The 15,736-nt window shown below is 43.5% G+C and overlaps 3 protein-coding genes across 3 annotated transcripts in view; all 3 read left to right on the top strand.

Moving 5' to 3' along the window:
• The first annotated feature begins 213 nt into the window (after positions 1 to 213).
• apoc1 (apolipoprotein C-I) lies at positions 214 to 1,606 on the top strand. Its single transcript, XM_062465685.1, has 4 exons — positions 214 to 303; positions 788 to 854; positions 1,037 to 1,175; positions 1,294 to 1,606. The coding sequence occupies exons 2-4, from the start codon at positions 800 to 802 to the stop codon at positions 1,361 to 1,363; spliced, it is 264 nt and encodes an 87-aa protein (XP_062321669.1). The 5' UTR covers positions 214 to 303; positions 788 to 799; the 3' UTR covers positions 1,364 to 1,606.
• A 4,213-nt stretch (positions 1,607 to 5,819) lies between these two features.
• Positions 5,820 to 6,815, top strand: apoc4 (apolipoprotein C-IV). Its single transcript, XM_062465684.1, has 4 exons — positions 5,820 to 5,838; positions 5,970 to 6,015; positions 6,135 to 6,225; positions 6,370 to 6,815. Exons 2-4 carry the CDS (start codon positions 5,970 to 5,972, stop codon positions 6,530 to 6,532), a joined length of 300 nt encoding a protein of 99 aa, XP_062321668.1. The 5' UTR covers positions 5,820 to 5,838; the 3' UTR covers positions 6,533 to 6,815.
• A 7,612-nt stretch (positions 6,816 to 14,427) lies between these two features.
• Positions 14,428 to 15,736, top strand: part of apoc2 (apolipoprotein C-II) — a 2,082-nt gene continuing 773 nt past the window's right edge. The window contains exons 1-3 of the mRNA XM_062465683.1: positions 14,428 to 14,557; positions 14,989 to 15,052; positions 15,261 to 15,447. Coding sequence (XP_062321667.1) covers positions 15,004 to 15,052; positions 15,261 to 15,447 — 236 coding nt within the window. The 5' untranslated portion in view covers positions 14,428 to 14,557; positions 14,989 to 15,003. The remainder of the gene's footprint in view (positions 14,558 to 14,988; positions 15,053 to 15,260; positions 15,448 to 15,736) is intronic.

Here is a 15,736-nt window from a genome sequence, read left to right as displayed (position 1 = left end):
TGACCACCAACAACTATCACTTTAATCATTCGTAATCATAGTAAAAACTTACAACCGCGTCAGTAAACAACAAAGTAATGGGCTACCTAAGTATGTCAGTGTCTGATCAATGAAATTGCGAAATGATGCGTAGAGACGCGGAAGGAGGTTGAGTGTATCTCCGCAAGACGGGGTGCAAAGCCACGCGGTCATTATGGGTCAGAATGGACTGATAGTTGCGTCACTTAGCTGGAGCTGAGTATATTAGATGGTGAACGTTTAGCGTTCAGGCACAGTTGGTTTATTCTCTACTACAGCCTACAGGTAAGACTAGATTGATTGACCTATTCTGCATTTTATGACAACTTTCTTGACGCAATTTATCAACTTGTAGCCTACATAGAAAAGCTAATAGAATACTTTTACCAACGATTGTTAAAACAGTAGCCTACTAAAAGAGCAAAATGCGCTATAGATTACTTTCACTAGAAAACCGTTTCATAAAAAAGTTAAGGCTGTTGGTGATTCTTTCAATGTGGTGCCATACATTATTTAAAGAAAATGACAAAAGAAAAATATTCAAAAGTCTACAAATTATTAGATTATGCTCATCCGTCAGTAGTAGGCTATTTATTTATATTAAGTATAGGCTACAACTTTAAACTAAGCTAGCCATTTCTGCCGGTCCTGACGCACAGGGTTCAATCAAAACAATGCCAGTGTATATTTTGAAGAAAAACGTACGTTTACCGTTACATCACTTACGACTTGATAGCAAAACCATTAACTATTTCTGACTTTTTTACAGAAAACTGTCAAGATGAAACTTGCCATCGCCATCGCCGTGCTCATGCTTGTGTTCGCTGCACACGCAGGTATGAGCTACTAAAATGTCCCTCCCCACTCAATCACACACACTCAACCCCTTCCTTCTCTCTAGCTCTAACTTTTTCTCTCTATTTATTCTTCTCTCTATCTCTGGCTCTCCCTTTGTCGCTTTCAAATTTGGTGTAATTTGACGTATGCATTTAAGCCTCTTGTTTGCTCCCATCAACAGAAGCCGAGGAGGAGCAATCTATTGAGCAGCGTTTTGCCACTTTCCAGACCCAGGTGAAGGAACTCACCGATGGTCTGGCTGAGAAGACCAAGACTACTCTAGAGCAGATTCAGCAGAGCGAGTTTGCCACCAAAACCAGGTGGGCACACGGGCACACACAAACACAAACATACACACCTACACACACAAACAAACACACGTACCATGAAAGTACTTTATTTCCGTGGCTCAATTGGGGTCTGTTTTATCTTCACCAGGGACTGGTTCACTGAGCAGTTTGAGAAGGTCAAGCAGAAGGTGGAGGAGACCTTCCCCAAGGACAACTAAGCTCCTGATCTCTCGCCCCTTACTGACCTTTCGGACTTCCTGTTCCACCGTCCACAAAGCTCATCATACGGAAAACACTCATATTGTGGTCACATTCACAACGGTTACATCCCCCTCTCTGTGAAGAGAAACCATTGATCTGAGTGTAATTTCTGGATCTTGCCCAATACAGAAGCAATACAAATGTGTAAGAAGTTAGTTGAATGTTAACAATACAAATAAAAAAAACATGAATAATTTGAATTTGCTTCAGTATTTCTTTAATCTGTAGTTCTTTAATCTGAATGAAAACGATAGAACGATGTTTCTGTCTTTTACAGGTTAATACTTACATATTAACAACAGCATCTATTCAAAGACAATATTTTGAAACAGTGTGCGGCCATCTTCAATGCCTTGCGAATATGAGCAAACATGATGATATGGATATGAGATATTTGATCACTGATTTAAATTAATTTACATGTGAACACAAAGTAAACAAATACATGATAACACGTTCATTAATTACTGGAGATCTGGGGCATTGTGGGTAAACACTTTATATCATACCACACATTGTGTTGTTGTTTCTATGTCACCATTGTATGACATTTACATGAACATTTAGTCGTTTAGCAGATGCTCTTATCCAGAGCGACTTACAGTAAGTACAGGGTCATTCCCCCGAGGCAAGTATGGTGAAATGCCTTGCCCAAGGACACAACTCAATTTTTCACGGCTGGGAATCGAACCAGCAACCTTCTGATTATTTGCCCGATTCCCTAACCGCTCAGCCATCGGACCCCCTATGACCAGGGTTTAATGGTAATAACGCAAAGCCAACTATTAATTTAAATCATCGTCCATGTGAATTTGTTGAGTTTTCTGTGTAAGTCAATATGGGATCATAATAAACTAGTGTACAATTTCTGGGGAAATTGTAGGGTGTGCTTGCTTGCGTCGGTTGCACTGAAGCATTTTTTTTTTGCTGCTCATTTACAACTGAAAATACAGTGAAGTGTAGAATGAAATAGATGTCTTCTCATTTCCCCTGCAAGAGGCAGCCTCATCGTTGAAACAAAACGAATAAATTTGGCAGACCGGTGTAAAAATTGACCTAATCTCTATGATTTAAATGTCATTTTAAGTTTTTCCCTTCTCATGATATTTACATTTACATTTAGTCATTTAGCAGACGCTCTTATCCAGAGCGACTTACAGTAAGTACAGGGACATTCCCCCGAGGCAAGTAGGGTGAAGTGCCTTGCCCAAGGACACAACATCATTTGGCACAGCCGGTAATCGAACCAGCGACCTTCTATGTAGTTATGTACTTCCATAATAATATCAGCTTATACTGTACATTACACATGACAATTGTGTGTCATATCACAAAGTAAAATGAGTAAATAGTTATCACCCTGGCCTCTTTGCTTGTGGCGTTTCTGCAGCTGCCTTGCAGTAAAGCTATAGTTAGCCTAGCTATCCCCCAAGTAGTGATGAGTCGTTCGCGAACGATCCGGCTCTAAGAGCCGGCTCTTGAAGGTGAACGTCGGGAGCTGGCTCGCATATCTGAAGAGCCGACTAATATAAAATATTAATACAGCCTATAAAAACTAAATGATTATGAAATAATGAATTTTAATTGTATTTAAAATAATTGACTAATTCAAAGAACAACCAAAAAATACTTGTAGGCTTAAAGGCGCACACGATCATCCTCACATTCTGTTCCTGTCAATCCTGCATGAGGGAGGGCCGAGCCAACTCACACAGTCAGAGAGTAGTCAAAACTCGGAGGAGAGCCATGACAAATCAATGCATTTTTTAAGATATGTGGTTACGGTCGAGTATGATTTCATTTAATAATTTAATTCAAATTGTTTTCACACCTATCATAGTGAAATTCATAGTTAAAACATGTATTTTTTAAAGAGCCGTTCGGGAGCCAAAAGAGCCGGCTCTTTTTAGTGAGCTGAGCCATACGAGCCGGCTCACGAAAAAGAGCCGGAATGCCCATCACTACCCCCAAGTTAACAGATGCGAAACGAATGTTCTGCCAAAGGTAGTCACGCGTGTTTTCGTGACGTTAGTGACGTAGTGACGTTAGTAACGTCAGTGACTGTGGCTAGCAAATTAGCCACCGTTAGCTTCACTTTTAGCCACAAAAACTTAACTTCAGCCTAAACCTTGCAACGGAACGTAAATTCCAATAGAAGCAACTCAATCGCTACCAAGACAAAACTTTTGACACCTACTTTGTCTATGTAGGCCAAATATTGACTGAGTTTTATGGGGGCAAAAAGAATAATAATAATAATAATATATATGTGAGAGAACAAAGGTTGTTCCCTTGCCGAAGGCAAAGCACACCCAATTATGTACACCTTCTGTGTCCATAATAACACCAGTCATCACACAGGGGTATGTTGATCACACAATAAAACATTTTATTTATTAGTATATTATAGTAATATACTTGAATTAGCATAATCTATAGTCATTATTAGTATTTACATTTGTTGTTTGTTGCTGCATTATGTAAAATACACATTTAGATGCATATTGTCTATTTAGCATTTTGATACTACTAGATTTGACCATAGAATCTGTGATGGCAGATAGCTGGTCTTACAGTTGAACATGTTCTTATCAAATGTCTGCAGAGCTATAAACATTCACATTCAACGCGCTACAATTCATGCACCTGTATCTTTTAACTCTGGGTTTGATGTTATCACAAGTTCCCATCAGTATCAGAGGTATAAACTTAATGGATAAATACAGGCAGAGATAAATGACAGATGCAGTCTGGCAGAGATAGCCGTCTATCTGGGTCAATAGCTGGTACCAAAGGGCAACTTCCAACATGGCCGACCGGAGGCCATTTCAATGCCCTGGCTAAAGTCACTGTTTGCCCTGAGTTAATCATCTCTCTGTTGTCCGTGAACGTCCGAGGTCCGAAGAGTGATGGTGGGTAGAGGAGTCAGTGAAGTGAAAGGTCATACGGGTCATAGGAGATGACCTACGATAGGGATATCCACTTTGATTGCCTGGCTTGACAGTGTGACAGCATTCAGTTGTCAGCCAAAAGGTTCCTTCCATTCTGCATATTCCCACTAGATCCTGTTCTGATTGGTGGAGAGATGGAGGGATGAAGGGATTGAGGAATGGAGTAATGGGAGGGATGGAAGAATGGAGGACTGAATGAATAGAGGTATGATAAAATGGAAGCCTATCCTTACATTTAAAGCAGCATCTATGAAACTGAAATAGTGCCACAAGGTTGGTATCATTGTGTGCTACCATCAACACAATGGTTATGAAACTTGACAGGTTTATAAAACTGAACAGGGCCATTTTATTATGTAATGTTACGGATTGGACTGGACTCAATTCATGTCGTAAATCCCAAAGAAAATTCCATCACCCAGGTTACTCTGTGTGCACACCAAACAAGTCAAAACAAAGAGAATTCAGTCGTGAAAATGCAACATACTACACACAATAGCAGCAATGAAAAAATAAAGATTATGAAAATCAACAACGCAATTTAATCTGTCATGGAATAAACATGTCTCTATAAACAGATCAGTATTTATAATACCGTTAAAAGCTGGCGTTATAGGCTGATCACTCTGGAGGCTGATGCAGGCTGCAGGCGAAACTATTCACAGCAAAGTAATACATGTCAGTCTTTTTTGTATCGAGCAAAGTTCTCAAGGACTGCAGATATCAAATTGATTCAGAGTTGGACTCTGTTCGCCAAATCCACTGACAAGGTTCACTGGGAGACATCCAACATGTACTCACTTGCCAACACAGGAACCAACATCTGCAGGAACAGAGACTTCTGCTACTGTCTGATCTGTTAATGTACCAAGGGTCTGCCAAACAGGCTGCCTAGTCTGACCCCAGAGAACATGTGTACAGCTGGACACCTGATGTGGAAAAACCATGGACATCCAAAGAGGTGATCAAGGCCAAAACGCCTAAGAATAAAAATATGTATCTGTTACAACAATGGCCAAAATTGAACTGAAATCTTGAGTTCGAACAATGCTTCTGTGCTGAACACCATACAACCAGACCACGATAAGAAATACCAGGAAAAACGAATTAACAGAAGGCAAAATAATTTCCCTTTCCAAGCAAAAGGGTTAAGTAGCTCTGCAAACAGTTAGTGGTCAGAAAAACAAGAGTAGCGTTCACGTGGCCAGCCTTCTGATAGCCTATGAACCTCTTGACCGTATCTGAAAATGAAGTAGGAGCTTGATCACAAAACAGCCAAAACTCATCAAAAAGTCAAGGAAGAGGTAACCCACTCTCTCATTCACATTGCTTTTGTTGGGTTTCATTTTGTGTGTCGGTGCACCGTTGCTCATGCTTGGTTAAGAGGGCACGTATTGGAGGAGTTTGCTGTGAAAGGAAGTTCCAGATTTGATGTGTTGTGTGTGGGTGATAAAAACGAATCCAGCACGAGTCAACTCTTGGTAAACGTGTAAATACTGTGTTCTGAATTGATCTGAATCACACAGAAGTACGTTGTCTTGTCAAGATATTTGTGTGCAATTGTGTGCATGTGTGTTGGGGCTAATCCTCTTCTTTCTGTATTCTTTTACAGATGCAGAAGATGATGCTGGTAGTAGCTCTTGTACTGCTGATGCAAGGTCTGAAATTGTCAAAATAAAAAATAAAAACAGCTAGATAACAGCGACATCTCGAGGGAGAGCCTTCATTCTCTCTTCTCTCTTTCTTTTTGACCCTCTCTCATTCTCCTTGTATTCAGCAGTGTGCGAGCCCATCTTGGCGCAGACACCAACAGGTTTAGGGTCTGAGTCTGAACCTGGTATACTGCAACGTGTTTCAGACAGATACAGGTACACAAACACTTTTCCCCTCCCTCACCAAACACAGGCATTAAGATCAACTACCAGATGAAGTATATAGACTACCAATGATCAATTGTGTATGTTATCCAATTTGTGTAGGATAAGATAGCTCTTCCACCTATCTATTCCCAGGAATGGCGTGGTCCGAGTCCAGGGAATTGGAGGAACTGTTTTGGGATACGCGGGTGCATACTACGAAGACCACATCAAGCCCGTAACTGACCCCTACATCAACTGGGTCTCATCCTTCAGCCGGTCTCTCTATGACCGAGTCCAACAGTTCCGATCCGACTGAACCGACAGTGGGTCTGACGCATCGACTCACATGAGTCTTTTTTCGACCATTACGCCGTGCAGACAGAGTCACACACGGACTCATGCAAGTCTCGCAATGTTACAGACACACAGTGTACAGTATTCAGCACATCAGGGTAATTCAAACTGATAAAAGAGCCATCATGGAAAGGCGGTGGTGATATGGGGTTTAACTGATGTGGCCCAGAACCTCTGTGCTCTTCTAGATATCAAGGATGTGGTCAACTGATGTGTGGCTTATGGGAATAAATATATCAAGATGCTTTTGTGTGTGTGTAGTGTTTGTTATATATTTATTCAGTTCAACAATTTTAGAGAGTAAATAAAGGCGGGGAGGGGGTAAATAATATTGATTAGATTGTACAGACTACTCTTATCAGAGTAATGAGGGTCAAAGTTGAGGGAAGAGCAATGTGGTTGTCTGAGTTCAACAGGTCTATTGTCTGGACTGGATAGCAGAGGAAAGGAGAGAAGAGGAGGAGAGAAGGAGAGGATAGGAGTAGGGTGGAGAAGTGAGGAGAAAAGAGGGGAGGAGAAAGACCGTAGAGGAGAGAAGGAGTCAGATGGCTGAGCAGTGAGGGAATCGGGCTAGTAATCCGAAGGTTGCCAGTTCGATTCCCGGTCATGCCAACTGACGTTGTGTCCTTGGGCAAGGCACTTCACCCTACTTACCTCGGGGGAATGTCCCTGTACTTACTGTAAGTCGCTCTGGATAAGAGCGTCTGCGAAATGACTAAATGTAATGTAAATGTAATGTAAGGAGGGAAGGAGTGAGGGGAAGGAGAGCGATGGGAAGTAAAAGAGAAATAAGTGGAGGGGAAATGGGATGGCAGGGGAGGAGAAACGAGGAGAGACAAGGAGAGAACAGAGAGGAGAGGAGGAATACAGAAGAATAGATGAAAGGTAGGGGGTCTCAGAGGAGCAATGAGGAGAGATCAGGAAGAGACGATGTGGAAGGGAGACAAGGACACGAGAGGAGAGATGACACCTGTGTGACCTGCTGGTCACTTCTCTCTGCTCTCTGCTGCTCTCTACATTGATCTTGGAGTACAGTCAAAAAACACAGCCCGCATAACTTGCTCAATCTTCAGAGTACAGTGAGGACAAAAAACATTTGAACATAGTGGCAAAACATCTACTCAAATGAAGACTTTACAATAATGTGGCACATTAACTGTATGTCTCATTAGACCTGTTTACATGCAAAAACTTAAAAGTTCTTATTGAAAAGCACTTCACCATCAACTAATAAATATAACGTACATGGAGAAATTTTGGCTTCCATGAAGGTTCATTATAAGTTCAATTGCACAACCCCCACAGGCAAATATTTCACCATATGTACGGAGATAGAAAATCAAGTGCAATGGACTTTGTGTAGGTGAATGCGTGTGTGGATGTTTGTCCCATAGATACAGTGTGTGCGGCCAGGCGTGTGTGTGCATATCTGTGCAAATGTGTGTGTAAAATATGTGTGGGGGTTTAAGTGTGTGCGTGTGCATGTGCGTGCTAATTAGATGACGTGTTTTCTCTGCTCCCTATATCATCTTGTCCGCTGATCTGGAGAGAGTTACAGACAACTCACTATCAGAGAAGACTGTCTTACTGTTCAACTCACAGATCAGAACCGATACATCTGCAGGTAAAGTGTTCTGCAACTTCTTTTTAATGTCTACTTGCCTATTTTAGCAAGTTATTTGTCAACATTTTGATGGAATACAATGCACTCGAATTTGTATTATTCATAGCTTTTTAAGGTCAATTTACAACCGTGCAATGTAAAAGTGTACTATTCAAAGTTGTTTCATTTGTAGAATTCTAACCTGAATTGCTTTGATGACTGAAAATCATTTATTTTTCAGATATGTCTGGGAAATACCTCCTTGCCGTTTTCCTTGCCCTCCAAGGTAGGAACCTGAACACACCAGACACAACTCCCATAACCACCCTGTGCAATTCTGTATCCATCAAATATACCACAGCCTGCTTACTGCACATACTCTCCAATTCCAAGACAGATTTGTACGAGAATTTGTTCTCTGTTTGTACACTATAGGGGAAAGCTTTTGCTCTGCCTTGATGTTTACCTGTCCCATAGAATGGATGCTGCTGATATTATTAGTACTGATCAGTTTCTACATTGTGATACATGCTAAAACAAGTCACGTTGCGAAGCTGCAGAATATGTGAGGTTGTTTGTGAGAGTCCATATCAGGTTATCACAATGTCAAGTTGTAAATCAAAGTCCTTTTGGTGGTAGAATCACAAATTGGGTTAAAATAAGTTCAGTATAGGGACATGGACACAGCCAACCTTGTCTGGAAGCTCAGCGACAGAGATCTTTGGGTCTGGACGTAACAACCTCTGCTGTCATCACTGTTATCTGTTCGTCAGCTCAAAGGCCTTGCGAGCTGATTTGCTGAGAGAATCTATGGCATCTAGAATCTGTCTGATAAAGGCTATCCCCAATAAGTTATCTAGAGGGATAACGGAGAGTGGGGAGGTCATGTTGGCCTGACCCATGACCACATATACAGACCCTCTCACACACATACACACAGTTAGAGCAGAGAGTTCTCCACACATGAAGACAAACGACCAGAAACAGACATCAAAATCTACCATTGCGACGCGGCACAGATCTTTTTCTCTCTTTCTCTTCCCTCCTTCCCTCTATCCCACCTGAGTCTCCTCACGTGTCCCTGATCGGTTTCCTCTCTCCACCCCCCCTGCCCCCCCACCCCCCTCCTCCCCCCAGTCTCCATGTCCCTGTGCCAAATTCCTGAGCCGGACCAGGAGCTGGTGGACAAGTATGAGGCCATGAAGGGGGTATTCTACAAGCGCATTCTCACTGCCTACAGTAAGATTCAGACCGCCGTGGCCCCCTTGGCAGAAAGCCTGGGAGAGGGACGTTCACAGGCTGCCAAGGACTACGTTGAGGATCTGCAGACCAAGCCTCAGTTCCAGGCCGTCGTCAAGGTCGCAACGTGAGTGACACCACCCTCATACTGTCAGTCAGTCAGTCAGTAAGTCAGTCTTGGCATCAGACGGTTCATATTTATCTACGAACGTGATCGTCGGATTCAGCTTTTTTTCTGGCGCTAGCATGCTGTGCATGACACGCTCTCTCCTCTCTTGCTCTGTGCTCTGCAGCGGTCTGGCCAGTGAGGCAGCTCCCCTAGTGGACAAGGCTCGCATGGCCGGTCTGGGTGTCTACGGAAAGTACCTGCGCCCCCACGTTGGCACCTACCTGGATGAGGCCATCACCAGCTTGAAGGTGTACCTGGACCAGTACCTGCCCGCCGAGTAAAAACAGACACGGTCACAAACAAAACAAAAACTTGCGTGTTTCCTGCCTTTGACCTTAGCGCTGTAGCTAGCTTAGCGCTGTGTCTAGCTTAGCGCTGTAGCTAGCTGTTAGCGGTTGAAAGGCTGTCCCACAAAGCATTCAAACTCATCCCCCCTCCCCAACCCCACCTCCCTGCCCTTCCTCTCCCACCCCAACCTCATTCCAAAGTGAACCCCTTTTGTTGACATTCCACAAACAACGGACTTTGCCTAAGAAGACCAAGGTCAGAGCAAGGTAGACGAAAAAAGAACATCGTTTGTCTATCGGTGTGCATGTACAGTTTGTTTACTCTGTGTCTGTCGCTCTCGCATGAGTGTATGTGTGAACTTGTTTGTGAGTATTGTCAGTAAAAAATTTGGAACTTGAAACCCTGGAGTCATTTTTCATTTAAGGTGCTTCACACAACACTATCTATGAAATTTCACGAACTTTTACCTACATTTCTTTTTTTGTGTTGAATATGAAAAAAGAAATCCCAAAACAACCACATCAGAAACATACAAATGACATGATGAAAACCAATTGTCCAGTCATAATCAACAGAGACTGGGCCCTTCCTTAAGTTAATAAGCTCATTCAGCACTTTAGTCATTTAGGCATCTTCTTGCAGTGGATAATCTAACTGTTCTTTAAATCATAATTATGTCAAAACTAGCAGTGGAAACATAGAGGATACAAAGTCTGTCTTATCCATCACGCATCCACACAAGCCCTCCGTCCCTGCATCCTTCCAAGGCCCAGTGGTGAATCTGGGCTCATGCTTGTGGATGGAGGGATGGAGGGATGGAGGAAAGGATGGAAGGAGGGATGGAGGGATGGAGGGAAGGATGGAAGGAGGGATGGAGGGATGGAGGGATGGAGGGATGGAGAGAAGGATGGAAGGAGGGATGGAGGGATGGAGGGATGGAGGGAAGGATGGAAGGAGGGATGGAGGGATGGAGGGATGGAGGGATGGAGGGAAGGATGGAAGGAGGGATGGAGGGATGGAGGGATGGAGGGAAGGATGGAAGGAGGGATGGAGGGATGGAGGGATGGAGGGAAGGATGGAAGGAGGGATGGAGGGAAGGAAGGATGGAGGAAAGGAGGGAAGGATGGATTGATGGAGGGATGCAGGGAAGGAGGGAAGGATGGATTGATGGAGGGAAGGATGGATTGATGGAGGGATGGAGGGATGGAGGGAAGGAGGGAAGGAAGGATGGAGGGATGGAGGACTGAATGAATAGAGGTATAAAAAGATGGAAGACTGTCGTTACATCTAAAGCAGCATCTATGAAACTGAAATAGTGCCACAAGGTTGGTCGTGTGCTACTTGACAGGTTTATAAAACTGATTGGGGCCATTTTGGTATGTCACCATGACGGAATGGACTAAATTAAATTCATTTTATAAATCCCAAAGGTAATTCAATCATCCAATTTACTACGTGTGCACACAAAATCTGTCAAAACAGAGGGGGTTTCCTCGTTAAAACGCAACAAAATACACACACTAGCAGTAATTGAAAAATAAAGATGATAAAAATAAACAAAGCAATTTAATCTATTACGGAGTAAATGTTTCTCTATAAACAGATCAGTATTTATAATACGTTAAAATCTGGTATTATCAGCTGCTCTTCTAAATCCTAAGAACAAAAAGGAACAGTAGGCTAAATGAATTGTTCCGGATGAAGGCTGCAGGCAAAACCATTCAGAGCAAAGTAATACATGTCAGTCTTTTTTGTATCGAGCAAAGTTCTCAAGGTCTACAGATATCAAATTGATTCAGAGTTTGATTCTGCTCTACAAATCCACTGCTGAGAGAAGGGCGGAAGCAGAGAGGGAAGGAGAGAGATGAGAAGTGAGGAGAGGAGAACTAAGAGGAGGGGAAATGGGAGGGAGGAGAAACGGGGAGGATGAGGGGGAGAAGAGAAGAGAGGAGAAGGGAAGAGAGGAGAAGAGAGGAGGAATACAGAAGAATAGGTGAAAGGTAAGGGGTCTTAGAGGAGCAATGAGGAGAGATCAGGAAGAGACGATGTAGAAGGGAGACAAGGAGACAAGAGGAGAGATGACACCTGTGTGACCTGCTGGTCACTTCTCTCTGCTCTCTGCTGCTCTCTACATTGATCTTGGAACAGTCAAGAAACACAGCCCACATAACTTTCTCAATCTTCAGAGTAAAAAAAGTGCAATGGACTTTGTGTTGATTAATTACAGTCATGGGTGGATGTTTGTTCCATTGATACAGTTTCTGTGTGGCAGGGTGTGTGTGTGTGTGTGCATGTATGTGCAAATTACATGACGGCTGTTTGCTCGTCTCCCTATATCATCTTGTCCGCTGGTATGGAGAGAGTTACAGACAACTCACTATCAGAGAAGACTGTCTTACTGTTCAACTCACAGATCAGAACCGACACATCTGCAGGTAAAGTGTTCTGCAACTTCTTTTTAATGCATACTTGCCTACATTTATATTATTTTGACAATTTTAGTATTTAAAAAAAATACATTTTGATTGAATACAATGCTGGACAAGGAGCTGGTGGAAAAGTATGAGGCCATGATGGACATGTTTTACAAGTACCTTCTCAACACCTACAACAAGATACAGGCCGCCATGGCTCCAATGGTGTATAGCCTGGGAGAGGGAAATTCACAGGCTGCCAAGGACTACGTTCAGAATCTGCAGACCAAGCCCCATTTCCAGGCCGTAGCCAAGGTCGCAACGTGAGTGACGCCACCCTCATACTGTTAATCAGTCAGTCATCGGATGGTTCCTCTTTATCTACGAACGGGAATGGCTGATTCAGCTATTTTCGGATGCTAGCATCCTGTGCATAACACATTCTCTCCTCTCTTGCTCTGTGCTCTGCAGCGGTCTGGTCGGTTAGGCTGCTCCCCTAGTGGACAAGGCTCGCATGGCAGGCCTGGGTCTCTACGGAAAGTACCTGCGCCCCGAAGGTGGCATGGGATGTAGATGGCTCTGTATCTAGCGGTTAGTAGCAGGAAGGCTGTTCCACAATGCATTCTCCCTCCCCCCCGTCCCACCTCCCTGCCCTTCCTCCCCCACCCTCAACCTCATTCCAAAGTTAACCCTTTTGTTGACATTACACAAACAACACATTGCAATTGTTTGTCTGTCAGTGTGCATGTACAGTTTGTTACTCTGTCTCTGTCGCTCTCGCATGAGTGTATGTGTGAACTTGTTTGTGAGTATTGTCAGTAAAAACTTGGAACTGGAAACCCTACAGTATTTTTTGTCTCACACAACACTATGACATTTCACTAACTATTACCTTAATTTCTTTTTTGTGTTGAATATGAAATATACATCCTTATGTCCCAAAACAACCACATCAGAAACATCAAATTGAGATCCTCAGGACAGATCAGCTGACTTAGGGGGTGGGGGGGGGGGTCGACACAGGCCCTGGACTAAATCAACAATAAGCCACAAAGAGGGCATGCTGGCCAAGCAAAACAATCCACATGGTTTTATATTAACGTAAACTCCCCATTTTCTCACTCAACAGAAAGTGAAGTGGATGGAGTGAAGTAGAGTAGAATAGAGAAAAGTAGTGTAGAGTAGAGTACAGTGGAGTGGACTAGTGATACCCCAGGAGGAAACTGCATTGTTACAGCAGCAAATACATTTGCAAACCTTTCATATACAAGAATATACAAAAGCACTATAAATACACAGTAGTACCAATAAAAAGGTAATACCAGTAACTCTTAGCATGCTTAGTGAACTATTTGAGACTTTAATTGTCTTATGCACAGCCCTTAAGCCCTTATCAGTGCACACAGTCCTGAGACAGATAAGATGGGATTGTTGTGCAGCTTAGAACATCATAGTACTGCTCTATGATGTCTAGAACATCATAGTTCTGCTCTGCCATATCTAGAGCATCATAGTACTGCCCCCCCCCCCCCCCTTCTCCATCCCAGGCTCTGTTCAGAGAACTTGCCTGCCCCCCCCCCAGACTCTGCTGGTCTTGCCATCCAGCTGACCTGTAGAAGATAGGCTGACGTGTCTTAACCACTCTAGACTTAGGACTCACGCACGACCATCGCGTTATGCAAGGGCCACAGTGTGTGTGTGTGTGTGTTTGCACAGGGGCAGGGTGAGATGAGGGGCAGGGATGGTGAGGAGGAGGGGGGGAGGGGTGAGGGGGGTGGCTGATACGGCACAAATCAGTCAATCACAGATGAAAGGCCTCTGAATGAACGGCCCTCGGGCCCTGATCAAAGCGACGCTGACTGTGTGCGGTACGATAGCTGCCACATGCGTCCCTCCACTGTGGCGACGGTGTCTGTGCTGCACTGATTGAATTAGATGTCAAACAAGGAGCTGCTACGATGGGAGATCCCAATAGCGTCTCCATATTCGATCTTGCACTGTTTATGCAGACACACACACACTCGCCCTTTTCATCACACACGCACACACACACACACACACACACACACACACACACACAAGAAAGACTCCCAAACACACAAACATGCACCCACACGTGCACAATCCTGAACAGTGGCTGTTTATCTCCAAAAGAGTGCACTTTGGCTTTGGGAACGACAAGTCAACATATTTACACTCCTATATATACAGAGCAGCCAGATAATTCTCTTACCTGCTAACCTGTACGGCACAAGTATCTGAAGAGGAGAAATAGTGAGTACAGATATCTTTTTTTTTTACCTACACTATACACTCACTCTTTTTAAGCCAGTATTTCTGCTTTGGTCAAGCTTACATCAATCCAATGGAATCCTAAGCGTTTAAAAAGTATTACTGTAATGTCAAGGTCTTTGAGTATTTGAAAGGGTAAAGAAAGATATTGAGTGCATCCACAAGAGAAAAGCGTACAGTGTCTCATGTTAGATATTTTTTTTATCATGGTACAATTTAACCTTGAAAACATTTGTAAATGTTTAAAAGCATGTGTCAATTTCAGAATCTGCCACGCTCATAGGAACTTAGAAACCAATTATTGACAGTTATCTTCCACCAGTAAAACCAGGACAATGCTGCCCTCTAGTGGATAGATTTATGAAAACATTTCCTTGTTAAAGTAACCAATGGTCTCGTGTCTGTTTCCACAGATCCCGAGTGACACCATGAACAAGCTGTTTGTCATTACTGTGCTTGTAGCTCTCCTGGCTATCAGTAAGTACGCTTACGTTTCTCTCCCAACTGTGACCATACGAGTCACCTACGCTTGCTGTGTCCCCAGCTAGGTCCGCCCCCAGAACATGAGAAGGCCTGTCAATCAACCATGTACCCGAACAGCTAGCAAACGAACGCCCCCGAACAGCCAGACATTTCAGCGGTCTCTTCTTCTCTGACCTGTTTGACCCCTGTCTGTTTTGCTCAGATGCTGAGAGCTTCCGTGTGGCTAGACAGGCGGAGGGGGAGGAAGAAACCGTGAGCGAGATCGCAGAGGAGGAAGGAACCCTGAGCAAGATCTCAACCTCTGTCAAGTCCTACTACAGCCACTCCATCGATACTGCCTCTGGATATCTGGAGAGCCTCAGGGGACTGAAACTGGAGGAGAAGGCCAAGTAAGACACACAAACACACACGCACACAAACACACACAAGACAGATTGGCAAATGTTGGCCTGCAAACAGGGTTCTGAGTTTTAGTCCGATGTTAGATGTAAATCCTAGTTTGGGAATTATTTAATATTTTGAGTAGGGAAATGTTAAAATACATAGTTTTGTGTGTTTCATTTGTGGTACTGGACGAAACCGCAGACATAAAGAGACATAAGGGAGTCAGGTGGCTGAGCGGTGAGGGAATCGGGCTAGTAATCCGAAGGTTGCCAGTTCGATTCCTGGTCATGCCAA

The sequence above is a fragment of the Osmerus eperlanus genome, chromosome 7 (genome assembly GCF_963692335.1).
Source record: "Osmerus eperlanus chromosome 7, fOsmEpe2.1, whole genome shotgun sequence".
NCBI classification, from domain to species: Eukaryota; Metazoa; Chordata; class Actinopteri; order Osmeriformes; family Osmeridae; genus Osmerus; species Osmerus eperlanus.
The sequence above is the reverse complement of the archived record's forward strand: the minus strand, read 5'-3'. Positions and strand labels throughout refer to the sequence as shown.

Bases quoted from the DNA above. Each gene is read 5' to 3' on its own strand.
- apoc1 (XM_062465685.1), top strand. From the start codon at position 800: ATGAAACTTGCCATCGCCATCGCCGTGCTCATGCTTGTGTTCGCTGCA. The intron at 855-1,036 runs GTATGAGCTACT...TCCCATCAACAG, and splicing joins TGTGTTCGCTGCACACGCAG to AAGCCGAGGAGGAGCAATCT. The intron at 1,176-1,293 runs GTGGGCACACGG...TATCTTCACCAG, and splicing joins GAGTTTGCCACCAAAACCAG to GGACTGGTTCACTGAGCAGT.
- apoc4 (XM_062465684.1), top strand. From the start codon at position 5,970: ATGCAGAAGATGATGCTGGTAGTAGCTCTTGTACTGCTGATGCAAG. The intron at 6,016-6,134 runs GTCTGAAATTGT...CCTTGTATTCAG, and splicing joins TCTTGTACTGCTGATGCAAG to CAGTGTGCGAGCCCATCTTG. The intron at 6,226-6,369 runs GTACACAAACAC...ATCTATTCCCAG, and splicing joins CGTGTTTCAGACAGATACAG to GAATGGCGTGGTCCGAGTCC.